This window comes from Daphnia pulicaria, chromosome 7, assembly GCF_021234035.1.
Source record: "Daphnia pulicaria isolate SC F1-1A chromosome 7, SC_F0-13Bv2, whole genome shotgun sequence".
Taxonomy (NCBI): domain Eukaryota; kingdom Metazoa; phylum Arthropoda; class Branchiopoda; order Diplostraca; family Daphniidae; genus Daphnia; species Daphnia pulicaria.
This window is the reverse complement of record NC_060919.1, coordinates 7,072,632-7,098,972: the sequence shown is the minus strand read 5'-3', so window position 1 is coordinate 7,098,972 and position 26,341 is coordinate 7,072,632. Positions and strand designations below refer to the sequence as shown.

Sequence of the window (26,341 nt, the reverse complement as noted above, 5' to 3'; positions counted from 1 at the left end):
GCAGCAGGGAAAATGCAAATTTTCACTATAATTTTAAAAATTTTCTTCTGTAAATTATACAAAAGAACTGGGAGCTGTTCACTTTTTTTCGGTTTCTTGTCGATATTTCCAGCTGTAAGTCCTACGCCTTGCTCATGCCTATTCAATTAGAAATCAAATCGAATAGAATGTACTGGACGTCCATTTTCTCCACCCATTAATAAACCTTGGATTGTATTCGTCTGCTACGGCTCAGTCGCTAAGTTTTTATTTAGTTGAATTGTTGATTAGCTTCAGTAATTTATCTGTGTGAGTATACTGCTGTGAGCCTTCGGTTGGGCAACCAGGTCCCAAAGGCCAGCTTGAACATATTTGATGTATAGGAAAGAACCCAGCAGTTTCCCTATATTTATTACTGACTCGAAAGCCGACGAAAAATCTCTTTCGGTCATCGCCGTCTCAGTGGAAGTGAATTCCCACAGTGTCGCTCGCTGTTTTTGAGGAGACACTGAGACACCAAACTATAGTCCTATGGATGTAGAGGCAATTAGGCCTTACATGAACACCAGTAAATGTGAAGTGGCAACATGATTTTGAGCAACTAAATGATATTGATCGGATTTAATGTGGAAATAATCGTGTAAGATGCTAAGATGAAAATACGACTATTTAGGCTAACCTTTCTAAGTTGATTTCGATCCCCAGGAAATTTTCTTGATGATCGGTTCGGAGGGATTGGATAATTGGGAGAGAAAAAAATTATTTTGATATTCGTAGGGATTATTATTCACCGAAAAGTTGGGAGCCGCCTTTTTTCGTATTTATATTTATTATTTTTTTTATTAAATTTCCATACACGTTTTTTCAAATAATTGCTTAGAAAAATTCTATATATTACAGCAACTTTATTCCTTTACAGTTTTTTTAAATGGTTATTTTTGATTTTCTTCTTGATTTTTTGTTTATTTTTTGTTTGAATCAAGTCTTCCTTGCATTTTATTAAACGGGGTATGCACTTGGTGCAGCAACTCTACAGCTGTTTGCTGGTAGGAGATGGATAATCCATTGTTAGAAGGTTCAGAAACCCATCACAATTTCTTGGTATATTCGTGATTGAGCTGCAAAATGTTCCTATCATTGAAAAAATTTACGACTCATTCTGGATCCCGCATCCCTCCACTTTTCTGTTTTCCTCAATGGTTTGAATATGCATCTTTTGATGTCCCCACATCTACCATAGAAAACGGAGAACGTAAGTTAATAATTAATATAGGAATATGTAATTAATTTATAGGTAAAAGAAGTCGCCTTCTTGCTTCACAATTTGATATCGGAAACGCCCCGCAATATTCTCCCGAAAAACGTTAACAATGGGGATCTCATTTCCGGAGAAGTTAAACCACCAAATTTGCTTCGAACCTTCTTTGAAAGTTTGGTAGCAGGTTAACTTTGTTTTATAGGAGAAATATGAATGTAATTGTTGCATCTCAATGTATTGTCTTCTTGACATTTCAATTCAGGTCTCAAGGCTCATAGAGACAAAAGTGATATCTCAAACAGAAAGATGATTAGAATAAATACTTTGATGGATGACACAATTTTTGCCGTCACTAATGAACTCTACAAGCCATGAAAGCAATTGATGCTAGGGATGTACCTTAAATCTACAACAGGTAATCAATGTTATTGCCATTCTCATGGACGTTGACATTTTTAGAACAATATATTGGCAATATAGGAAAACGCGAGTTGATTGACGTAATAAACCGTTTTGGACATTGCGTAAGCTACAATTTCGTATAAGATTTGGAAACAAAGCTAGCTATTGGTGCTGTTGAGGAATCATAGTTATTCGCTGAAATTTTGCTTCGCAGACCGGATCTAAACACTGTAGTTGAGTGAAGTTTGATACTTTCGATCTTTTTGTTGATACGCTTACGGGAAAAGATACGATATATGACACCGTGGCAATCGTGACACAAGATATTTCCCCTGATTGTGACAACTTTCTTCCATTGGCTGAATCCGAAGATGAAGAATGTGATATCATACTACAAACTGGGAAGCGACGACGAGCACTAATATCAAGAGATAAAATAATTGAACCTTATTACAAAAAACCCAGAATGCTGTCTGAGCCCATGCTGGCTTTAATTCGTGCAAAACTGTACCCCACAAGATATCATATTTTTATCAACCACTCATTTCATAGTTCTCATACTAGCTCCTACCTAAATGCACACCACTGCCTATGGAAGTCATCTCCCTAAGAAAACGCAAACGGAAAATTCGTGTAACGATCTCATTAATAACCCCGACGCATTTCTCATCATACCGATAGACTTGGTACCCAGACTCAAATAAACCTATCCTTCTGTAAACTCTCTACAATCAAACTTATCATCACGTCATCCCAATTTTCTCTCAACTCCAGAAATGTTCTCGGCTCCTTTTTTGGCAGTGACCATATACCGGTCAACAACCTTCAATGCTGACGCCATCCACCTGACATCTAGGCCACCTCAACCTGATGAATATTCGAGAAAGCCAGCTGGCCACAGTGTATAAAAGAACTCGAACACTCACTCTACAAAAGGATAGGACCAACTCTAGGTAAATTTTCGAGAAAATTTTATTTTTTAGAAAACAATGCTGCACGACGGCCTTCTCTACAAATTCGAAAAACTAGGAATACGAGAAAATTGCCTAGGCTGGATTGCTAACTAAATCCATAACCACTCAATCTGTGTTAGCCAAGACAGTGATCCGAATTTAAACCCATCTCAAATGCAGTTCCGCGAAGTACCATATTCAGCCCCATCGTGTTCAACCTAATGCTATACGACTTTCTGACTCTCCCATAAAAGATCAACCTCCAACTGTACGCAGACGATGTCATTTTCTATACGTCAGTCAAGCGCCACATATAAACATAAATTATCCAGCTGCCCTACATCGACAAAGTGGCCAAAGGCAAAAAGTGGAAATTACAATTTTCCGCTTCAAAATCCTATTCAGTTGTCTTCACTTGCGATGGGATGGATAGATTCAAGTCGGAACTGGAGGGCGATAGTATAGGGTGGGTATACATCTATTCGAAGCTAGGATGGGATCAGATTTAAAATTTTTATGGTACATTCCCTAAAGTATGTTACATTCATGTACTGATTGTACGTTGAAGTAATGTACCCAATGCATTTAACCTACTTAAGATACGGCCTCTCAACGTACTTTCGCCCCCTGCAGGTGTTGGGGAAGCATCCACCCACCCACCCACCAGAGCCAGAAGGCATTTGATTCCTGTAATACGACATTGCCACTTTTGAAAGTGGATAGCAAAGGAGTGGTCATGTAATGAGGTAATGGTGAAGGAATACGAAAACAAATGTTTGTATCCAATCATGATTTTGTTACGTCTTAATTTTTCTGTGTAGCAGAATAGTTAAAATAGTAAATTAGGTAAAACGGCATTTATTAACTGTGCACAGGTCTCCTTTTGTATAATGAGAAATTGTTTCGTGGTCTGTTTCATTTTGTTGTATTGGTAAACAAAAAAAAAATGAAATAACTGGTGACAGAAGACTGATTTTCAATTTTGTAATCGAAGAACCTTACGTCTTTCTGGTTTATTTTTAACGATTGTTTCTTTCTAATAACATATTCGTTTTTTTCTTCAGTTCTTAGTCAACCTTCAAAAAATACAGCTATGATATCTAATCACACAAAGCTTACATATTTCCAGGATATTTCCTTCAAGTTTCATTATCTGTGATCTATGCTGCTAATCAAGTTTTTTACGATAATAAGGTACCTCGAGATTTTGATATTTTTGGATTGTTTCATACATATCCCATATTAGTTCCACTTGTTTGGTTTACTTTTTCATGTAAATCAACATCATTATGCAAAAAAGAAATACCGATGTCAACATTTTCTTCGACAACATTTTTTAATTTGAGTGTATTCCATTCCTCACCCTCAAGAAGAAAATGAAAATAAGTGTGATTTTATAGTATTGTAGGGCTATAATTTTTAGTTAAACCTCATTTCAAGGTGACATAAGGTTGGTTTGGTTTACTGACACTGTAAAACAACAATTACCTCTGTTATGTACAGTACAAGTTCATGACTACGCAACGAAAACTGTCACCTTGATACCCGTCGTGTGGCAGGGCATTGAGTCGTCGGTTACACCCAGAACTTTTTCTTCCTTCAGAAGAATTAGTGGCAGTGTCCAAAGTTGCAAGAAGCAGTGACATTTCAAGTACACCACCAACACCAGTGAACTCTGCCTCTTCCAGTATACAATTGGACGATATTGAACACGACGATGGCAAATCTACCTCATCAAGTTCGGCGGAAGATAGTGATGAGTCCGATTCATCCGTGGGAACGGTTCAGCTCATCCCTCAACTTCCTCTTGTCGTACCAACAATGGTTAGCGTATGTTCGTATGCAGTAAGCATAAAAAAATTTATCGCTCCTCGTATTTTTTGGCACTTTCTTCTGATGACGTTTTGGATTGGTTGGAACGGTACGAAATGGCAGCAGTTTATAATCAATGGTCAAATGACGATCAGGTTCGCAATTTTGCTATTTTCCTTGATGGCGTGGCACGGAAGTGGTTGTTCGTTCATAATCATCCAAACCATTGGGAAAATTTACCGGTAAGACCAAATCCGGCAGCTCCTATGTTGCCCCAACTACCGGCCATGACGGGATTGAAAGGTCAATTTACCGCAGCATTTAAGCAAGAAATTTTTCTCTAGTCCATGAAAGCAATAATAGAGAAAGAGAACAAGGAAATGAGGAAGATGTCGTCTCCTAATTTATGAAATTGTGAATATGTGTTGTATGGTTAACCCTGCTATGTTGCAAGAGCAACAGCTCCAGTATCTCTACGTGGTTTAAAGCCACCATTGTTTGCAAAAATGTATCCCCTTTAACCAACAACAACAGCTGAGTTTTTAGAATTAGCGAAACTACATGCGGAAACTTCAATTTTGGTGAATAACAAAGTTTTGTCACAGTCGCTGTTAGCAATTTTTCATGAACAACCTGGAACTGCGTCTCAGACATCTACACTTTCATATTCCGCTCAGACTAATCTCGCAACACAATTTGCGGGAATCTTAAATCAAATTAATCAATCCAATCAAGGTCTTAAAATACAACTAAATTTCGTTCCTTCCGCGCCAATGGGACAACGCCCAAACAACTGGAATCTATCGGGTCAAAACAAGAAAATGGCAGAAGGACGCTATATTTGTGGTTTTTTTGGAACAGAATAGGACATTTAGATATTAAATGTTTCAAAATCCAAATTCCTCTTTATTCAAAAATTTGGGTCAACAGTATCGACCAATCCCGCCGATGAACCCAACGTTCAATTGTGGTCAGCCGAGATTGGGACAGCCAACCAATTCACGTAAAGAACAACAAAGGTCGGTCAACAACATAACCGTGACATCTCATGAAGGGGAACAGGAATTTCCTTCACCTGCGATTAACAACGTCATTCTGTCTAGTCATCCCAATTAAACACAAGCAAATCACTATTCCATCATTGAAAATACGGCAATAAATCAGTCGGTTATAATGTGTCATGACCAAAGACATGAAGGAGACGTTCCCATATTATCTACGGATATTTCCCGCTTAATTAAGGAACGTGTACTCTGCGGAACAGTACCGATACTTGCAATTTTAGATACGGGTGATGCAATCAGTGTTTTGTCTCCTGCGCTGCTACAGCAAGCTGGATACGTGCTAAGTGAATGACAACGTCCACCTTTTTTACTAGCTGATGTAAAATGCTGCTGGACCATTCGTCCATATCGCACGGCACATGTTGGAACATTTCGCAGACTAAAACACACGCAATTCTTCAGGGGAGACCCCATTGCACCTTGCGTGTGCATCAAATAATACAGCAATAGTCTTAGATCTGTGTTACAGTATTGCATACTGTTCAACGACCAGAATACGGCAGCAAGAATCAGAACAATAAAGCTAGCTTTGTTGAGCAATCGGCAATCAACCCCACCGACTAGAACGATTTATTTTAGGGCAGTAGAGGAAGAAACCTCCATCGAAAATGAAACGATCGACCTCTTAAAGATGCCAAATCTAGACGAGTAGGCTATAAATATTACGGATGGTTTTTTTTCTCACCGCATCCCGTTTGGGATGCTGATCTGTCGGCCAACGGTATATTACCCTCCGTATTGCATAAATAAGGACGAAACCAAAAGGACCCCAGTTCTCTCACATTCTTGATACCAGCTAGTCTTGAACCAGAGCATATTTACCCCGTCTAACGAATTTCTTTTTTTGGTTCTTCTGCGATATGTAGAAAAAATTGGGTTCAAATTTCGGTAAAAATTCAAAAAATTGTTCTAGCGAGTTGGTTTTGCTTTCCCAATCACTAATACTAAAACCAAAAATACCCATTTGACGTTGATGCGGCCAACAGAGTAGCGAAAGAAATTTCTATTCATTTGTTTGTTTTTTCTCTTCCCTTACACCCCACACCCCAATTCCCCGCCGATTATAAAGATGTCGGGTGTCCACACACATTGTTTTAACTTTACGAGCATCTCCGATCCAACGGAAACTACTCGTTTTTCTCGAAACAAGTCGACGAGGGCCCGCGCACTTTCGTTAGGCAACGGTCTTGCCAAATGAGATTGTTGGAATCCGGAGTCAGTCGACTTCAAACTTTAACCCCAGCAGGCAGAAAGAAAAAAAGAGTGATCAAACAACTCATGGTTAATAACGTGGCAGTGAAAGCATATTTGTCCACGGGTTTAGCCATTTCACTCGTTCGTCAAACAATAGCCAAGTGCGTGCAGTGCGTGTTACGGCCCGTGCAGGGCCCAGACACGGAATTCTCTGACCCAGTGACAGGGCGAGTATTTCATATTCTTTGGGAATCACGACTTTTCGTGGACTTCGGCAACACCCCAACAGCAGCAATCGTATGTGTCGTAGCTGACCACGAAATAGGATTCCCATTAATCTTAGGGATGGATACCCTCCTGGACCTGGGAATGCAGATCATCATGAACAAAGCAAGCCGCATGAACCCTTTGTACCCACTCCCGGGGGAAAATTGGTCAATCCTCTCGACTGGCTTAACCATGTCGATGGCGTCCACAGAATGGTTCCAAGACAGCACCGATTACAAGGACCCACCCACAATCTACGACCAGATAACGAAAACAACGTTCAACATCTTAGGTAAGGCGAAATTCCTGTAACCCCCCGACCCAAACTTCTTAATCGCGGAAATACCAGCGAGATTGGTTTATGGACTGGACGCGATGGCCCTAGGAAATTTACAATTTTAATTCCCAGGAACCACCATCAGTCGGCCACAGTCCGCAATCATGCGCGTAGACCGGCCGAAACCACAACAAAGACGTAACCAGAAACAGGCAACCCCAGGCCCATAGGGATAGCCCTCAGAACCCAGCGCCCTAACAACGCTAGCAGATATTTCACCTTTATAACATTTTAGTTTCTGATTGTGAACTTTAATGGTAATTGTTTAATCTTCAAATTCACAATTAAGAAAGCAAAAAAATGCGAATGTTAAATGTAGGAATACAGGACATTGAAATAATACGTCCTGTTTTACTAGTCCAATAAAAAATTAAACTTAGGAAAAATTTAATTTTCCTCTTCAGTGATGTCCATCACCAGATAAAGTTAAAGTGATCATCTTAAAAGTTCACAAATCAGAATCATTTTTATGCAAGCGAAGTCTGAAAATTCTTCGCTGTCCCATTTCACCCCACTCTCCCCTACGTACAAAACGCCAAAATTTCACTTATTTTCTGTAAAAAATTTACTTTAAACCCACTATTCGAAAACTTAATAAATGGTTGGAGGTTTTATATTTGCCTTCACGTACAATGAATTAGTTTTAAAAAACTGTACGTTCAAGAAAGTATTTACTTCCATTCCCTTATTGAGTTAACTTAACACTGAAAAAAGAGCCACTCAATTTTAAAGGGATGCGGTCTAAACAATTGCAGCATCGAAGAAATTGAAAAGTATTTATGTTATTGACGAGAGCTCAAAACGAACTGTGAAATACAGCACACCGGTGGCAGATTTGTACTGAAAAGGAACAACGAGAAAAAAGGGTGTGCCAGTTTAGCTGAAACTGATTTGTCTAGACGCTGCGTGGGCGGGGAACGGTTCATTCTGTAGCTGCGAGCCTATAGCTGTTGTGCTTCAAAATGAAGGCCTCCGTTTCGTATAGACTGGTGTTTCCAAAACAGAAAAATGGGTGCCGAAACTGCCGATATAGGCCTATGCACTATCGGTTCGGTTCATGGAAAGGAAATATAAAATATAAAACACAGAAATTGAGCAAAATAATAAATCTCATTTTCAATTCTAAATTCATTGAAGTTACTATTATTCTTCGAAAAATTTGAAAATGAAACACGTTGTATAGCTAAAGAACCCTTTTAGTTTACACTTGTTAGCGTCGTTAAAAGTTTATTTTTTTCCAATTTACAGACCACAAAGTAGCCGATTTTGTTCCCAAACTTTACATTTATTTACAGTACCCAGTACCCACCAACTGATGAAGAAAACCTGATGGGGGAAAAGTTGGTGTACATAATTGGTAAACAAGGTGTAGAGAGACGTGGGGGTAAGTCCTACGAAAATGTCAAGTGTGTATGATTTTTAGATCGTCTTTTCTCCTGATCGGGAATTTTTTACCCAGATAGCACAGTGAAGTCCCATAGACGTCCCAAACACGTCACTTTGAGACGTCTGAGATGTACAGTATCCTACAAAAAAATCCGAACACCTTGGTCTCTTTCTTTATTTAAAAAAAAAAATATTTCGGCATTTTTTTTCTTAATTCAAATAAATGAACTTTGTAAAACAATCAATTCTACATAATATGAAGTCTTCAAAGTTAAAAACAAAAAATATACATTGAACTGGGCTTTAGAAAAAGAGCTGTGGTCGGATTTTTTTGTAGGATACTGTACTTTGCACATAGCAGATTCCCAAGTTTACATTCCTAGGACGTCTTTTACGTATGGCCAATGTCCGCTTCGCCGAGATCTCATAGCGGTCCCTATCCCGTCCCATTGGATGGACTTTAGACTTACTTGGGACGGAAAAGGGATCTCAAGAAGTCATTAATAATAAATCTTTTTCTGGACTCTGAATTTCGTTCTTTTTTTCTTTACTCTTCTTTTTCTTATGAGTGTTTGCTGTGCCGACGTTTTTCACGAACGCTGATCCGGATATCCGGACGACAATTTTATTTGTTGTTGAATTTAAAATTAAAACATATAGCCATTTGCCTGCTAAAGAAACTTTCAAGCATGACTGTATCTTCCGATATCTTCGAATTGCCATGTCTTGGCAATTGTTTAAAAGCATTTTTTTTTATATCAAACTTGTCTTTCAGATTCTTTTTAAGCTACGACTGCCACAGCGATCTCCTATTACGAGCCAACTAGGGTGTGCATTGTAAAGAGAGTGAAAAACCAGCAATAGGGGGGAAAACTCGTATTTCACTTTTCAATTTCTTCTACATAGTCAGGCATCATCTTTTTCAAGGCTTTGTAGGAACAAAGTTTCTTTGTTTTTTCCAACCCCGCAACAAAAATATATCTAGAAACATTTTCATTCGATTTTGAATTAACACGGAGACGAATAAATTGTTTTTACTGCGCTTCTCAAAAAAACATTTGTACATACGTAGATCTAGCTTATATAGGTTTGAAATATTGTATTAACTTATCAAGGAGGAAAAATTATTTGTCCATTTTCTGTGTAGACGCTAGACAGCAACAATAATAATCTAGATCGTGTGTGTAAGGATATGGAGAGTGCGCGGGAGTGTGGAGGGAACGTTTCTCACTTGTTCGGTTACTTGATCCGTTTTTGTTGTTTCGCTTAGAATTTCGTGTGGGACTTGAAACAGGAGAGCTCTTAATTCCAGTCCACCACTCTGCCAATGCGTTGATAGAAAGCTGCCTTCCTACGACTCATTTCCCTGTTGAAAGTCAATAGAATAAATCACAAATCATCTTACACGATCAGCATTTTGTCAAGTAGCCTATAGGCCTACGGCGAAGTGCATGATCTGAGGCCATTAGCCCAGTCTCGGCCCAGTCTGTAGCTGTTCTTTTCAAAAATCTGCGTGACACTGCACTGTACTCTGTACAATAAAGGATAAAAAAAAAAAAAAAAAAAAAAAAAAAAAAAACATTTAACAGTTTTAACGCAAAACAGTTTGGAATTTCTTCTTCTGATCCATCCGGTTGTTGTTTCGTTAGATCCGCTACTTCACTGAATTTAACATTTTGACATACACACCCGAACAGCACAAGTGAAAACAGAGTCAGCACTCAACACAGAGTCGCAATCGTTCCCTTCATATAGTCTTGTTCATATATAGCCTACTAGTTCATATTATCTGAATGATGACTAGATTTCGTTTATTTTCGCTATACCACTCCTTATGGCCACATTCAAACACAATTAATAACAAATAAATAATCAATAAAGTAAAATTGTGATTAAGACAGCACTTGCAAAATAAATTGAAAATTGGGGATCGAATATCGCCGAATATGAAATATGGAATAAATTATTTGACGTCAAAAATTTCTATAGCGCTCAACTCTGCCCTGATATTGCCAACCAAACCAGAAGCAGATGGCTGCGGATGGCTGGTATATGGTCAAAACATATTCCTTTCCAGGCACGGCAATAAACTATGAATGGCCTGGTAATGAACAGGCAGCCTCCCTCTTCCATATCTCCCTTTTATGAGTTCAGCAACTTTTTGTTTGATGGGAACGGTCTAGAGACTTATGCCACGACGCAGAAAATAATTTATTATCACTTGGATTTCTCAATTTTCCTAAAATTGCGAGTCTAATTCGATATGGTAGCCTACACGTCAGCACTCAGTGTTTTGTCACAGAAATGTTCAACTTAGAATAATATTTTTTTTCAAGTTTTATGATTGGATTCATGGATTGTGGCTGTTTGCATTTGCTATTGCTGCCGTACTTGGTAGACCGGTGGAACCCGACCAACAAAACCTAGAGGGCCACCGTGAAATAAACCTTACGAGGTCGCCTCATATTGAAATAGGTTTAGCTCCAAATGGAATTATTATAGTGTGACGATATACTTTGACGATAATCATTACGGATGTGTTATTATTGCTGTTATTAGCTATTAATGCATATTTGACGGCGTGTTGTTAATCGAAATGGACGAATAAAGAAATGAAATGAAAAAGATAGTATGTGAAAATCATTTGGTCGTTGTTGTATTACAGTCCATTACAGCTCGGCCGTTATAAGTCTACAACACGTTACAGCTCTTAAAACGAGCTCAATCAAACAAAAATCAATGTGTGAACATTTTTACCATGAGCAATAGTCGAAATATATATATAAATGCATAGAAGATAGAACCCACGAAAAGCCCCAAAATGAGATATTTTTCTTTGTGTGCGTTGCACTCGGTTGCGCTGACTGGCTGACTGTCTTTGTTGGATGAATAAATCAGCAGCAGTTAACAGGTATGCCATACCGGTATGTCTCTTCATGCTGGAATTAAATCTAGGCTACTTACTAGGTAACGATGAGTAATGAGCGAGTGATTCGTCAGTTCAGCGAACATCCTTTCAAATAAGTTCTAAATTAAAAATTAAAAACCTTCAATGCCTCTTGTAATTTTGGCGAAATGTGAAAGTGGCAACGCGTGGCAACTGCCGTCGGCCGCCATCCCATTGATGCTTTTCTCTAGAGCTCAAAATAAACCAACGACCATTTCCATTGAGGATACTAAACGCTCAACTTTCCACCTGGTTTTTCCCAAAAAAAAACCGCGAATTTCACCAGATATGAATATGTGGTTAAAAAGACCATTCTAAATGCTCTAAATGTTCGTTTTGCTCAGTTCTTCAAAAATGGTGAGGTTCAAGGAAACTCAAAAGTAAAAAAAGAATCCGGAAGACTTGCTGGCGACCCATAACACATCGTCATCGAGACACTTCAGTCTCACTGGTTTCCTCTCAAAGCAAAAACACGGATCCAGCAAGACTTGATGAGAAAATAGCTCATCAGCCTAGCAACCCGACGGACTTCACCCACAAATTTTTTCTAGTTCAAAAAATGTCGGAAAAGATGCACCGGAAAAGTCTGAGTTAATTGGAGAAGCCAAATCAGAATTACCGGCCGGGGTCGGCGCCGGTTCCAGTTCCGCTCATCCCTGCGCTATCCCAGTATCCCGTCGAAGATTTTTCTTTCATTTACTTTTCGTCTTTTCTACACTACCAAATACCAACCCTACTACAGCCGACCGTACGTGAGAGGTGCTTATCCTTATTACTTCGATGGTAATAATATTTATATTAGGGTTATATATTTTTACATATTTATATATATATTTATATTGCATGTTCGGATACGGCTACAGCGATTACGGTGGGGGTTAGTGTGACTGTGACTATTATGGTGGAGGCTATACTGGTGAATATGGAGAGGGGGCTATGGTGACGTCGATATCGGAATCAATTCAGATTATTAACTTAATCACACAAATAAATTGCTCACAATTAAAAAATACATTTCAAATTTTTCTCCAAGTAATATTATTCTTTGTTCTAAGAAACAGCCACGATTTAAGTGGAATTCTTGATTACAAAACAAAATGGTGAGAAACGTACCGTACTGAACATAAGAGTTAGTAGTAAAAATATTAATCCACGGCTTATTTCTGACCAACGACACGGGCCAACTTCAAACAGCGCGGTTGGAAAATGCAGTGAAACTGTGAATGCGCAACGTCACGGGCAAACTACGATTAAATCGCTCTTGCACTTCAGCTGAATTCTTCTAAATGAGACACGTATTCCAGGAACGGCTCGTGGGAAACCCAGCGACCGGGCGTAAGTGGCGCGATCCGTCAGAGCAGCGATGTAGCGTTGCCCGTTTCATCACTTATTCCGTCGCTCTCCTCGCCAGCTCTGCCGACGGCTTCGCGTAGTTTACAACATGGGCGGAGATCGCTGCTCAGTTTCCTCTTTCTTCTTGGTCGTTTTATGGGCCAGCTGGACGAACGAGAAGGGCTTCAAATAGTCAGGCAGTTTAACTGTTAGCGTCCTGCTTCGGTATCTCGCTGGAACATCATCCGGTATAGTGATTCTCCTGCCAGTTGGCTGGGCAGCAGGGGTTGTTTTATAATCTGTGGACATCATATTACAATATACAGTTACACTTTATTTTTATTTTTAAATTTTTTTAAGCTGAGGGAGCATTTAAATATTTTTTGCACGATATAAGAATCCAAGAGTATTTGATGAGAAATGGCTCTCGGCTGACCGAAAGACTGCTGGAAATGGACGAACGCTCGTCGTTGTTGCTTATTCCACCTAAAATAAAAATTATTTCTCTCATTACTACGCTTATTCGATATATTGTCACGGGCTCGTTACGAGGTGGCTGTGGCTGGTCACAGTTCAAGTTCGTGGTAGAGCTGGCTGGGAATCAAGGTGAACGTGGCTTAAACTTATTTTCTTAGACGTCTGTGCACCTACGACGCCGTTACAAAGATGACGCAACATCAGCAGCAAACGTATATAGTGACATCCGTGACAATCTTATCATATTGAACAATAAAAACACCCGGAAGGTGCTTGGCGGAGCCTTGGGCATCATGTCACATGTGATTGGTGTCATCTGGAGAAATCTAATATAAAAATAAATAAATCTAAAAAAAATATGTATGTAAACTAGCTATCAGCAAATTCCACCTGGTGACACTATATTTCTTACGACCCGATATGGAATCGAGTTGAAGATGAAGGAATGTTCATTTGAAAGATGAAATTTGATTGGCTATCTTGGGTTCTTGGCTATCACGGATCGTTTATTTTGTAATTTAGCAATATGCAAGAGTATGTTTCATCTACCATGCTTTCTGCGTCTTCGTCATATGGATACTGCTGGCGTTTTCACTTGAAAAAATATGAATAAATAGATCCTTTAAACAAATTTTAAGGACGAATGGCTTGTGGGTCACGTGACAGTGGTAGGCGACAATAATGTTGCCATCAGCGCTCAATCTGGACTCTTGGTGGCAAAAAATTATTATTTTTTTTTTTCAAAGAATAAATCATTCACTAATGTTAAATTATTAGATATTAGGTTTTATTTGCGGATTGCATCGCACACCTTTCATCTTCCAACGGCCAATGTTATTCTGAAAATAGTTCTCAACAAGAGAATTTAACCAACACGTCTGATTCAAACGCGAATCATACTGCCGGAGTACATTGCAGTGGATCATCATTTTTTATTTTGCCGGGCAGTACAAGATGGACGAAAGGGGGTCCGTCGGCAGTTTGAGGAATCCAACAATTTAGTGAAATATATTGGGTATGCATTCAATAAAGAACTCGAAGGTTTGGATAGCCGACATAAATGCCCCCATATTGACATTCCCAAGAAACGGATCCTCGACAGCAATACGTCGATTGCCCCAATTCTTGGTCAACCGCAGCAACGGCTCAATAGAGCGAACGCGGACGGCATGCTCATTATATGAGTGAAAGTGTAAGCATAAAATTTCAAAAGGCCAAGCCAAAGTTGACCAAGAATCAATTCACGGGGATCCCACTCTCCCCTGTCCTTCATTTCAAAAGAATTCCGCGGCGGCTAAAGAAGAAACAAATTTGAACGTATATCATTGGGAATAATAGTAAAAAACCGGACAGCGACTTATTCAAAAGTCGTCCTCGGCGTTACTTTTCTTTAGCTGGTGAAAAACGGGTAAAACATGATCTTGTTGGAGATATAGTAGTTACAGAATCTTTAGAGTAAAAGCAAGAGTAAAAGCATGCGAAGGTATAATGACCCCAAGTGAAGAGGAGACACCTAATACAAAACCTAAAAAACCTAATAAAATAACCTAATAAAACCTAATACAAAAATAAATATTCGGGTCGGAGTCGGATCTCGTTCAGATCAGAATTTCGAATTTGCTCACTTGGCAGTTTTTCGTCGAAAAGAAAAAAGAAAAACTGTTTAAATCTATAGAAGCTCGGGTTGAATGAGACTGTACGACGCCGGTACTATGAACATAAGGAATTATAAGGATTCAATTGGACGATCAAGTAACAGCATTATTTTCAAGAAAACTTGAAATCCAGCAAGTTCCTTTAACTTATATAGTCATATGACAAACGATACCTCGAAAACAGCAGAATTAAAACAGATGCGGAATAGGCTCCTGTATATTTCACGCATTTTATGTGTGAAATCATTGACATGAAGTAAGAGTTAAGCATATAGTAGAAAATATAAAACAATGAGCTCAATTTACAAGCTGACACGGCTGACACACAAAGATGTATAAAATGCGGACTTGGACGAAGTTTTGGACGTTACAAAATATTCGAGTTACTATATTGTTTTAATTTTTGTATGTAGTCGTTTCTGTTAAACATTATTTTATAAGTTAATTAAATAATAAGTTAACGGAAAAAATAAATTTGAAAATAATTTTGTCAAGTTGATTATCCTGAAATCTTAAGTAAATTGCCAGTTTAACAACTGCGGTACAAGTTACAGCCAACGGAGGGCATATATACGTCCACTAGACGAAGCGGATAATCATCAAACTAAAATCCGATTTCACAATGGCGAAATTCGCAAAAGTGAAAAATGTCGTTACCAAATCGATCAGATTCTTATTGAGAAAAGTTTTGATCGTATTCCAAATGCTATTGATCGCGTGGATTTTTTTGCTCTGTTTTGTGAAGTTACAGGCTGATCCACCAGCAGACATGAACAACAAACCAATTAAAGTTACATGCAATAACATCGATAGAATTAACTACCCGATGCACAAAACCTCGAACTCAACCATTCCACAACTCCGATCGAGCTCGCTTATTAACGTCTTATTTGCTGTAACTGGAATACTCCCAACCTTTATCATCAGCATCTTTCTAAGCTTCATAATGATAAAAAGCAGATCAAAACCTCCTATCACACGGTTTTTTTTTCAATTTCTGCTATGGATTTTATCGTTATTTACTGGATCAGCTTTCGTATGGCTGTGGATGATGAACGACGGTCCTTCTGAAACTCTGGCTCCAAACTTCCTAGCCGCCTGAAAACCTCACGGGCTTGATGTGGTTTGCAGTCCCGACAGTCACCTGGATCGGGATCGGGTTGTTTGGGTGACTTGTACAACACCAGCTGAATTGTGGATCCCCACACTATCGAATTCGCTGCCCCCTTTAGCGGCAGTACAAGCTTACCTGATGTTTTCAGCGGTACTACAAATGATTTACTACTGGAAGTGGGAGAAGGGGCAGGCAGTTTTAATCCTGTTCTATGTGGCAGTCGGTATATTCTTCACCGTGGCAATTGGATGCTTCGTTATCTTGACTAATGTTGCCAATTTCGACAAAGAATTTGTTTCCGGCTACCTAAAGAGCTGCGCTCTTGCTTTTGATAGTTTTTGGCAGACAACTCAAAATGAACAACAACTTCCACGTTACTGGAATGACCCCAAACCCCAAACTGGTCAAATCCCTACTAACCTGACACCACCCCCCACAACTTCGTTGCAAGAACCTCCTGCAGCAACAGGATCAACAACAGGAGAAACGGAAAATGTATATAAAACCATTTACTCGAATCTGCCGCCGGAATATGAAAATCCCCCCAGTTATGGAGACTCGGTCATCCAATACTAAACGTTCGCGGCTTCTACCAATTGTAATCCATGTGTCGCCAAGAAACGTCATTGTCTGGATAAATGTATGACGGTCGATTTGAATAAAATAAATTTCAAGTTCACTTCATTTGTTATTTCAAAATTATTTGAATTAAACGTAGTATAATTTCTATATAGCTCTTACTTTACGCTCGAAATCATTTCCAAAAAATGTCTTATAACTGCATAATGGTTAACCTATAAAGAAACATGAAGGTCATGACCAGCGCAGACAATTTTTTTACGGCGCTCTGCTGGTCGCAGGTTTTCGTAAGAAAAAAAGTCTTGATCAAGAATCCCGTGCGGGTTATATATATAAGACGTAAATGATTTTGTGATGCGAAAAGATTTTTTATGTAAAAGATCACTGAATAGCAACATCAATTAAGCGTGTTTAAATTTTAAAACAATTGCTACGCTGGCACAAATTTAAGCCAAATCGAGAGCCAAATGTACTTTTTCGATGCAAATTATATAAGGGATAGCCGCAAGGTAGTCATTTCTTTCGAACATTATTCGTTCAATATTGTAAATTAACGAAAAATTAAATTTGAAATTTTGTGAAGTTGTATGTCCCAAAATTTACAATAAATGGCAAGTTAATTCAACTGCGGGTGCAAGTTTCCCTCCACGGAGTGCATATATATATGACTGCTAGACGACGCGGAAACGTGATTTCACAAAATGAAAATGACGAACTTCGAAAAAGTGAAAAACGCCGTTTCAAAATCGGCCAGATTCTTGTCGTCCAGAAATAGAGAAAATTTGATTGGCTATCACGGATCGTTTATTTTGTAATTTATGAATATGCAAGAGGATTTTTTAAAGTCTATTAATGCTTTCTGCGTCTTCAATCTTCATCATATGGATACTGCTGGCGTTTTCACTCGTGATAGTCAAGCCCAAGTAGATATAAACTATGGAAAACTAAAAATGTAGAAAGTCAGAAAAAAGTGAATAAATGAATCTTTAAAAAAAATTTTAAGGACGATTGGCTTGTGGGTTAAATTATTAATTTTTTAGTGGTAGCGACCATCATGTTGGCTTCAGCGCTCATTCTGGCGGTGGCGAAAGAAATGCAATGGTTTCCTGATAGCTAAATTAGACACGCGTCCAAAGAATTGGCCCGCAAGCGAACCTCTGTGTAATTTGTATATTTGTTTCGTGGTTGGGATCGTTTTTTTACTTTAGAATTTTTTTTCCACACTTGTAGTTGTTTGTAGATTTGTAGATTCGTTTGTTACACTAGATGGCTTTAGTTGGCGATTGTTTTCACACTAGATGGCTATCAAGGCAATCAAGCCAAAATACAAAAAATACCTTTTTTTATGTTGAAGGAGAAGGATTCTAATTAATTTTTTTAAAAATGCATTTCAGATTTTACTGCTCATCAAGCTAGATTTTTTAAACTTAATGCGGCAACGTTGATTGTTTGACAGTCAACAACAAAATGGCGGATCATTCGAGCAAGTTGGATATCGTTCAAGCAACAGCAGCCTTAAAATCCCTTCGATCTCTGAGAAACAATGTCGGGACATTGTTTCACAGCCTCACTGAAGGTATCGGACTTCAATCGGGACAGGATAGCAAGGAATCCAGATTTGTAGCCGAGTTACAACAACAATTGGTCACAGTTCAAAGTGGTGTTAAGTATGTGCTACAACAATTTCAATATTTGTTTGTATTTGAAGACATTTTTAAATTATTTCTAGGGAATTCGAAGAAGCTATAAACAATGTTGATTCTGTCCAAGTTAATTTGGGAAACAGTGGCCACCTAAATCAGGATTGCACCCCTGATGCCCTTAATCTTTATGAATCCCTTGTCACGTCATACAGATGGACAGATAATGTACAATATCCCATGATGGTGTTAAGAAATATTTAACTTTAAATGATTTATTTTCTTTTTTATAGCTTGTAGAGTATTCCGGTTATGCTACAACTCTTCTTAGTCAAAATGCACTCAAGCGCTCTACACTGATCCACGCAAAAAGAAGAAGAATCCAACCAAGTAGCCAGAATGTCCCACCACAGTACATAACTTGAACAATCTGTCAAACTGAATCTCGAGTAATTATTTTTTTTTAAATTTTCAAGTACTATTGATAATGTCATCAACTCAGTATGCCGTTCACTGGGGGATAATGTGAAGATTGAAACATTCAGGCCTTATGGATCAAGTACAGTGTTGCAGATAACTCTTGGGAAAATCATGAAAGGAATTGTTGTTCTCAAGAGGCTGATGGTAGAATGGGTCGTAGTGAAAGGAGCTACAGAAGACTTGATCGAAGACGGAAAAATTGATATGTGGGGTGAATCTCGTTACAAAGTCTTCAGAAAGGTCACTGAAAACGCCAACGCCGCTATGCTCCACTTCTATTCACCAGCCTACCCTGAATTAGCCATCAGATCTTTTCTGGTAAGTAACGAGTATTTTTATTAATGACTTTTGTATTTCTGATTCATTTGGCATTTTTAACATTTCTTGATTAACTTGCAATCAGACATGGTTCAACAGTTATCAGTCACTTTTCACAAGTCCTTGCAAGAAGTGCGGACATCATCTTCACAACCTTTTGCCGCCAACATGGAGAGACTTAAGAACATTGGATCCTTACCATGAAGACTGCAAACCATGAATATTTCGAGATATATGAGAGGAGCCAAACTTCGATGCAAATACATGGAAAAATTCAATCAAACATCGCTTTGTTCACACAGCTTTTTACAACGACGAGTAACTCGATCGCTTTTTGGAACAATTCTCTTGGTCTTGGCTCTCTTTGCAGGTGGCGTGGCAGCTACCACTTCCTCTGCTTCACTAGGCCCAGCACTTGTTGAAGGAATCGCTGCTGCTTCCGAGATCTCCTCATCCGCACCGGTTGAACTCACTGTACTATTCAATTCCTCCACGCTTGTTTTGGAAATTGCGGAATCATTCAAGGTCTTACATTTCCCGAAACGTTTTAAGGCTACTTGGCGCAGGTGCTTCTTCCTCTTCTCTTTTGTTTGCTTTTTACTGTTAAAAGGAAAAATAATCATTTTAATAACAATTTCAAAATTAAAATTCATTGGAAATTATTCTTACCCCGGAGCTTTGTTCTTCAGCTTCGTGCGTGGCGATTTGGGATGAACTTCAGCCGCCTCCGGTGTTGGATCCTCTTTTGACAGGTCTGGAACACTAAAGGATCAATCAGTTTAGTAAGATTTAAACAGACAATTTGTAAGTGAAGAAATGAAACTTACTACATGGAGCTCATGATTCCAGGCCAGAAGTAGAGCGTCATCAAACGCGTTAGAAGCAGACTATCTGCGATTTTATCGCCAAAAGTTATTTCATCTGGTTTACGGCGAGGATATGATATTTCCTCGTCATCACTGTCATCTTCATCTTCCTGTTCATTACTTCCTAATGCGATCGGTTCTTCGACTTCCACGCTGTTTGGCACCGTTCCGGATTGCCCGCTGGGACCTTCCAATGCATTGGTTTCATCATCTCCATCCAGTTCTGTAATTGTAGCATTATTCTGTGACGCCACAAATGGACGGCTCGCACTTGATTGTAAGTAATCCCGGTGAAGATCGAGTCCTCGATATCCAACCAATGTTCCTAGTGAAGGGGGGAGCCAATGCAACTGTCCAGTTCTCGAAGCGATGTCAGGTACAGGGATATCTTTGACTATATTCATTAGTTCGATGAAAGGTAAGTAGTTTTCGTAAGAAATGCCAAGTTCTTCGCATTCGTCTTCGTTTACATCGTTGGGGTTCGGCGCAAGTGTGAAATGGCATTGCAACAAACGGTACAAGCAGGCAAAAACAATTCCATGTTCACGTCCATCCCCCGGAAAACACAGTTCTAAAATGAAGAGAACAAAAAGAAATAATTAAGAATATATTTCAGGAAACGGCCACAAATTCACTTACTCCTTGGACGTTTGGTATTCGGAGCCAAATATGAACACAGGATCTCTTTTAGTTCGTTCTCCTTCTTCTGAATCACTCGTTTGCCTCTGATGTTTTGATTTTTAGTCTTGAAGGAGTATTTGTTTCTTTTTTTCCGATTCCTTTCTTCATAGTCATTGAGCAAATTGGACTTCAACATCGGGAGCTTCTTCAACAAAGAACCACTGACGTCCTGATTATAACCTTCGCGACTCATCATGTCCACAATCCGGGATGCAAGCTTCCGATTTTCTTTCGGCAGATAACGCGTTTCCGTGTACAGTCTTTGATCCTACGAAAAGAGATATTACAGATGGTGGTCAAGCAATAAGTTACGCTTTTTACTAACTTTTAGCTCAGCAATATACTCCTTGGGAGTTGTAGACTTCATGCGCAAATAATGATATCTGCTGAAGAGCTGAGAAAAGCTGCGGCCGGGATAATTTTTCCGGATAAAATGAGTCCGCAATTGGCCGACGTCTGGCATGTCCAACAGCTTTTTGTCTTCTTCCCTGCAAGGAAAAGAGAAATCTGTTTACAGTTCTGTTGAAGAATGAAAATGTAAAATCAAACTTACTCGGTCCAATCCTTTTCGTTCAGTTGAGGTTTCTTTTGAAGTGTTTTGTATCGATTGCGAATTTGGATTAAGCTGCGCTTTCCAAGAAGCAACGAGATGTCTGCCAAACTGTAACCTATCTTAATGCCTTCCAAAATGGCAGTATCCTCATGAGCAGAAAACGGGCTGGGATCCAACGAGTACAGATGGTAACGGAAGTGCCTAAAAGTAAAATTTTAACGATTATTCATCAAAGGCGATCGCATGCCGCGAATAGACAGAAAGCCACACATACGCGTAAATCTGTGATTTCGATCTCCCTGGAAAATTCTGTCTGATTTCCTCCCAATGGATATCGTTGATGTTTTGTGTTTTGTAACTGCTGATCAGACTGAGCAACAAGTTGTTATCTTCATTAGACCACCCAAACTTTCGGTTTTCAAGGTTAAACTTTTCTTGGTAGCGACGGAAGCAGGCAAAGGGTGTGCGTCCGTTATTCATATCTGCTGCCACTTCATTCCAATCCACTCCTTTCTCGTATTTGCTTACTAATTGCTGGATTAAAAAGTTTTATTTGATTTAACTTATAGCCAAATTAAGATGACTGCTAAACATTTACCTTTAACGTTTTGTTTTCGATATGTGTCCATGAGCTGGTATTGACTCCGGGACGAAGATAATGCTTCCAATGAAGTCTTAGTTGATCCGGAGTGCGCGATCTGCCAAACTGTGATTTAAAAAAACACGAATAATTAAAAACCAAGGAATTTACTGAAACAAATTTACAAACCATACATTCTGAATAGATATTTTGTGCCAATCGAATGCTGATGGGGGCACATCGAAAAGTTTGTCTTCGGGAAGTAATCGGACGTTATAAATCTTTCGTTGAAGTGCATTGATTTGACTTTTGATTTCTTTTTTTTCGTCTTCAGAAATGGAATGTTCATTAAGCTGCTCTTGTAGTTCATCTCTCAAACCCACAAGACGAGTAGATTCAATAGCAATAGCTTGTTCTTTTAAGGCTTTACGAATCCTTCTGGCTTCATGCTTTGAAACTGAAAACAAAATCAAATCATTCGTAACAGGTTTTTCATTGGTAAAACAAATTACCATCTCAACTTACTTTGCTTGTTCATTAGTAACAAGCTGATGTTTCGAAACCCAAGAGAATTTTGAGCTAACTGTGTGTCTTCATTGGGTGGTGGAGTGTTGTATGCTGCATCTTTAAAGTATGGCATTCCAAAAAATGAAAATGGAATAATTTTTTTCTTCTGCTTATCTGATTTTTTGTTTGGTTTGGCTTTCAGAATTTCAATTTCTGCACGCAAGTTTTTCTGCTTATGAAGGTTGACATTACGAAGAACTTCCAACTGCTGAGCAAGGTCCTTTAGCATGGACTGATAGGCCATGTTCAAACAAATAGCATTTTCTAGGCTAGGTTCTAATTCTGCATCAATTACTATTCTGTCTCCTTCAACAGGGTCAGATGTTAGCTCTTCGAAAATTGAGAATAAGTTGTCAACATTTGGGGTCAGATGTTGCTGATAGCTACTTGCTTCACTTGCGGAATAACCCTCAGCACTTTCACCTGAAACATTTAAAAATTGCAATATTAGTCCAGTTTAAGGGGGAAAAGTGATTCTAACTGTTTGAATTTCAAATAAAGAATTAATTTTGAAAACAATATTTACAGCGAATAGAGTACTCTTCATTTTCTCTACTGCCAACAGCACCACCAAGGGCATTTTCGATTTTCAGAATATCGTTCAAGTCAGAATCTTCATCCATTTTTACAATTGTAACTAATAACCCACGTGTTACTAGATAAGACTAGACGCGGGAAGTAAGTTTGTTGACTGTAGTCGACTTGCGTTTTCTTCAAATTTGTTCTGACTTTCTTCGAATCTTCGTGGTACTTGTCTACTACTAACACGAAGGAAAAAATCACATGCAGCGGTGGCGCTAGAAGAGAGTGCCAACTATTTATCAGATTAATTTTTTAAGATTAGTTTTAACTTTTAAGACACAAACAAATATTTGAATGCCGATCCCTTGCTTCGCGCGCGAGTTTCCCGATAGGGTTTTTTTTTGCGGAGTTTGTGTCTTTTTACCTTTGGGTTCGATGTTTTTGTTCGATTAATCGTTTTATAGGGAATAAAAAAAAGCCCATAACAATAGGAACGGGAAAAAAAAATTGCTAACCGAAATGAATCTGCCCCAAAAATTAAAAACCCACGCGCGAGTTTGACTCGAAAGTATGGGGTGTGACAACTTTCTTTATTGACACGACACAGCAATGTTGGGTCATGTATGTTGACATATTGGTATATAGCTGATGTGATATTTCCACCAATCAACAAATTCTCATGAAACATTTTAATGGCATTAAAATAGATTCTTGAATGTGGAGGGAACCCTTATGATGCAGTGTCATTGGCTGAGAAATCGGCTCTTTTTTTGCAACACAAATTCCATCTATTAAAATAGCAACCATGGACGGATATCAACCTGATGTGGAGCTCTCAGATGATCCTTATGATACCAAGAGACTAAACACAGAGAACATTCCTTGTGTACTGACTTTGATGAAGGTTTGTAGGTTAAAACTTTAAATTTGAAATAAATAGTCTAATAATACTAAGTTTTCACTTTCAGATTGGAAACCATTTCCTAGTAGTTCCAACACCAAAAGAAAAATGCTGCAGCTTTTCTGGTATTAAAATGATTACTGCTGTTAGGAAAATTGGCAGTTGTAAGACATCAGCTATGATATTCTTAAAGATGGAACTTTTAGAGAAATAACATTTAAGCGATGATATAAATCTTCCAAGAGTTCACCTTTACTTATCTCTTCGTAACCTAGGTTGACTATATAATTTCTCTACCATCGCCCGTTGTCTGAATTAAAGTGCTTTTGGTATAAAAAAGAAACGGCAAATAAAGCGGCAATTCAAGCATTTATTGTAAATAGGACAGGAGATTTTGCTTTTATAATTGTGGGCTACATAAGTTCATGAATAGGTCAAAGCCGATACTTACTGATTCGGGTGGTTATCAAGTCATACTCGACGTATGACGTCATGACGTAACATCGAAATTATGTAAAATTATACAGAAGTCTTGTTGCTTTTTTCAGTTAATTTCGAACCATTATTTATAGTATTTAAATTTATATAAATAACATACAAGGTTAATAACCACCCTAAACAAGATAAGATTTTTGATAGATTAATTGAACGTTTATAGGATGAAATTACGGCTTTATTTCTCTTATCTATGAAGGGAATTTCGACTAAAATTTTCGACCGCACACTTGGAGAAACTTCTGATGTAGTGAGTAAAGAAATATATAGTTTTCTTGTTAAGAGTGGTAATCATATATCACTGAGACCCGAATTTACACATGCTCAACAAGTAAGTGGTATAGGACTAGAAAAAGCTAGGCATTTTGCTTTACTAAAGGCAAAACTTATTATAAATGGTTTAGAAGGCAAAGAAATAGTAGAAAAAGGACAACTTCCAGGTAAGTCGTTGACGATGAGACGGATTGCTTTGGGCATAGCCATCGTAAGGTGCCATTTCCGAAGTGACCATTGTTATACACACCTTCAACTAGTCATCTTTGACCTAGAGGTAAAATATCAGCATTACAAAGTTGGAATCAACAAACAAGCACAACCACTAAATACCTGAACAAGTCGCTGAAGTTCTAGTAAAACGTCTCTGATAATAACCTCGATGGCCGGCTGGTGACACTTCATTTCGACAAACAGTAGGACGAAAGCCAAAAGAGATGAGGGAAAGGCAGCATTATTTTGCGTCACAGCAAATGGTCTCCTGCTTGCATGAAAGAATAAGAAGGTCTTGCTGAAGAGCGGCAGGTAAAGTCGTCGAGAGAAGTGAGTGATACAGGTTGAGGAATTTTAAGGTCGTGACCGGTTCTTCTTGGGGTAGACAAGCTAACTTGGCTTAGACAATTTTTTCCATCCGGTTGATGTCTCCGGCGGTACATTTACATTAAGATATCGTTACCAGATATTGAGGTTCAGGAACAATCTATTAATTAAAATTTATTAGACAACCTGAATACTAGCCAATTAAAACTGTCAACATACCTACAATGGACTCTGAATGGAAGATACCTCAATGTTGTTCTGTTTAATCCTCTCCACCCATTGGCAAGCTGCTAGATGGAAGGAGCTGATTGCTATGCATGAGAGGTGTTCAGGAGTGCTTTCATGCGGCTCATGAACCAGTCCATCATGTTGAGAGCATCCAGAAGAACTGCATAAGGAAGATCATACCAGACTTTCATGCAGCGAAGAACATGAGCAGCTCCATCCCTCATTGCACACATAATTTCACCGCTTTCCTAAAACACAAACAACAAATTACAAATTAGTTTGTATTCTCAATAGAAGAAGCATTACAGAATACTTACTCCTGTATTGCTGGCTGTTGAGTGTTGACAGAAGTTGAAGCTTTGGTTGGAATTTAGCTTCAAGGGCCAAGGCTTGTCGTAGACTCTGCACCAGTGTTGATACATCAGGACTGGTGGAAATATCACATCAGCTATATCAATATGTCAACATACAAGACCCAATGTTGCTGTCGTGTCAATAAAGAAAGTTGACATAAATTAATTGTATCACCTGAAGCATAGGATCTTTGTAGGAATTTGCAAATTTCATTTTCCAGATGTTGTTGAGTTTGCAAGTCTCAGCCTTGCCGATCCACTGGCATTGGAAACTAATGTAGTTTCAAGAATTATAGGGTGGTAATCCAGCATTGTTCTACCATCACATCGTAAATCATCCTTTGATATATCCAAAGTTGAATTTCGTTAAGTAAGGACAATTTTATTTCAATAAGAGACCAACAGAATTTAATTAATTATACCTGGACTCCATGATGAATGAATGCTTTTCGGTATATAAAAAACCGTACGGCTATTGTACCAGCTTTACGTAGTAGGGAAAATAATTTACAATCAAAGGATTATACTACCTACATTATTTAAAATTTGACTACATTTTTCTTTAAACTTGCCTTGATTCAGTTGATT

At 38.5% G+C, this 26,341-nt stretch overlaps 2 protein-coding genes and 3 long non-coding RNA genes across 6 annotated transcripts; 2 read left to right on the top strand and 3 right to left on the bottom strand.

Annotated features, from left to right (window-relative positions):
- Window positions 1–12,602: 12,602 nt before the first annotated feature.
- Window positions 12,603–15,330, bottom strand: LOC124350964. The gene is made up of 3 exons (XR_006921306.1): window positions 13,799–15,330; window positions 13,481–13,734; window positions 12,603–13,417 (listed from the first exon to the last, which is right to left on the bottom strand). It is a non-coding gene; the product is annotated as an uncharacterized LOC124350964 (long non-coding RNA).
- A 2,793-nt stretch (window positions 15,331–18,123) lies between these two features.
- LOC124350953 (mediator of RNA polymerase II transcription subunit 27-like) lies at window positions 18,124–19,477 on the top strand. Its single transcript, XM_046801689.1, has 5 exons — window positions 18,124–18,423; window positions 18,486–18,624; window positions 18,690–18,808; window positions 18,873–19,194; window positions 19,280–19,477. Exons 1-5 carry the CDS (start codon window positions 18,224–18,226, stop codon window positions 19,412–19,414), a joined length of 915 nt encoding a protein of 304 aa, XP_046657645.1. The 5' UTR covers window positions 18,124–18,223; the 3' UTR covers window positions 19,415–19,477.
- LOC124350946 lies at window positions 19,209–23,251 on the bottom strand. The gene is made up of 11 exons (XM_046801681.1): window positions 22,968–23,251; window positions 22,400–22,864; window positions 22,069–22,331; window positions 21,893–22,000; window positions 21,569–21,828; window positions 21,295–21,495; window positions 21,067–21,229; window positions 20,700–21,009; window positions 20,022–20,631; window positions 19,864–19,956; window positions 19,209–19,794 (listed from the first exon to the last, which is right to left on the bottom strand). The coding sequence occupies exons 1-11, from the start codon at window positions 23,062–23,064 to the stop codon at window positions 19,473–19,475; spliced, it is 2,892 nt and encodes a 963-aa protein (XP_046657637.1). The 5' UTR covers window positions 23,065–23,251; the 3' UTR covers window positions 19,209–19,472.
- An 81-nt stretch (window positions 23,252–23,332) lies between these two features.
- LOC124350960 lies at window positions 23,333–24,098 on the top strand. The gene is made up of 3 exons (XR_006921303.1): window positions 23,333–23,600; window positions 23,671–23,867; window positions 23,932–24,098. It is a non-coding gene; the product is annotated as an uncharacterized LOC124350960 (long non-coding RNA).
- Window positions 24,099–24,214: 116 nt separating this feature from the next.
- Window positions 24,215–26,319, bottom strand: LOC124350959. 2 transcript variants are annotated; one of them, XR_006921301.1, is made up of 6 exons: window positions 26,176–26,319; window positions 25,929–26,092; window positions 25,718–25,848; window positions 25,392–25,648; window positions 24,966–25,332; window positions 24,215–24,903 (listed from the first exon to the last, which is right to left on the bottom strand). It is a non-coding gene; the product is annotated as an uncharacterized LOC124350959 (long non-coding RNA). The 2 variants fall into 2 exon arrangements; XR_006921302.1 differs by having other exon boundaries at window positions 25,718–25,827.
- Between the last annotated feature and the right edge of the window lie 22 nt (window positions 26,320–26,341).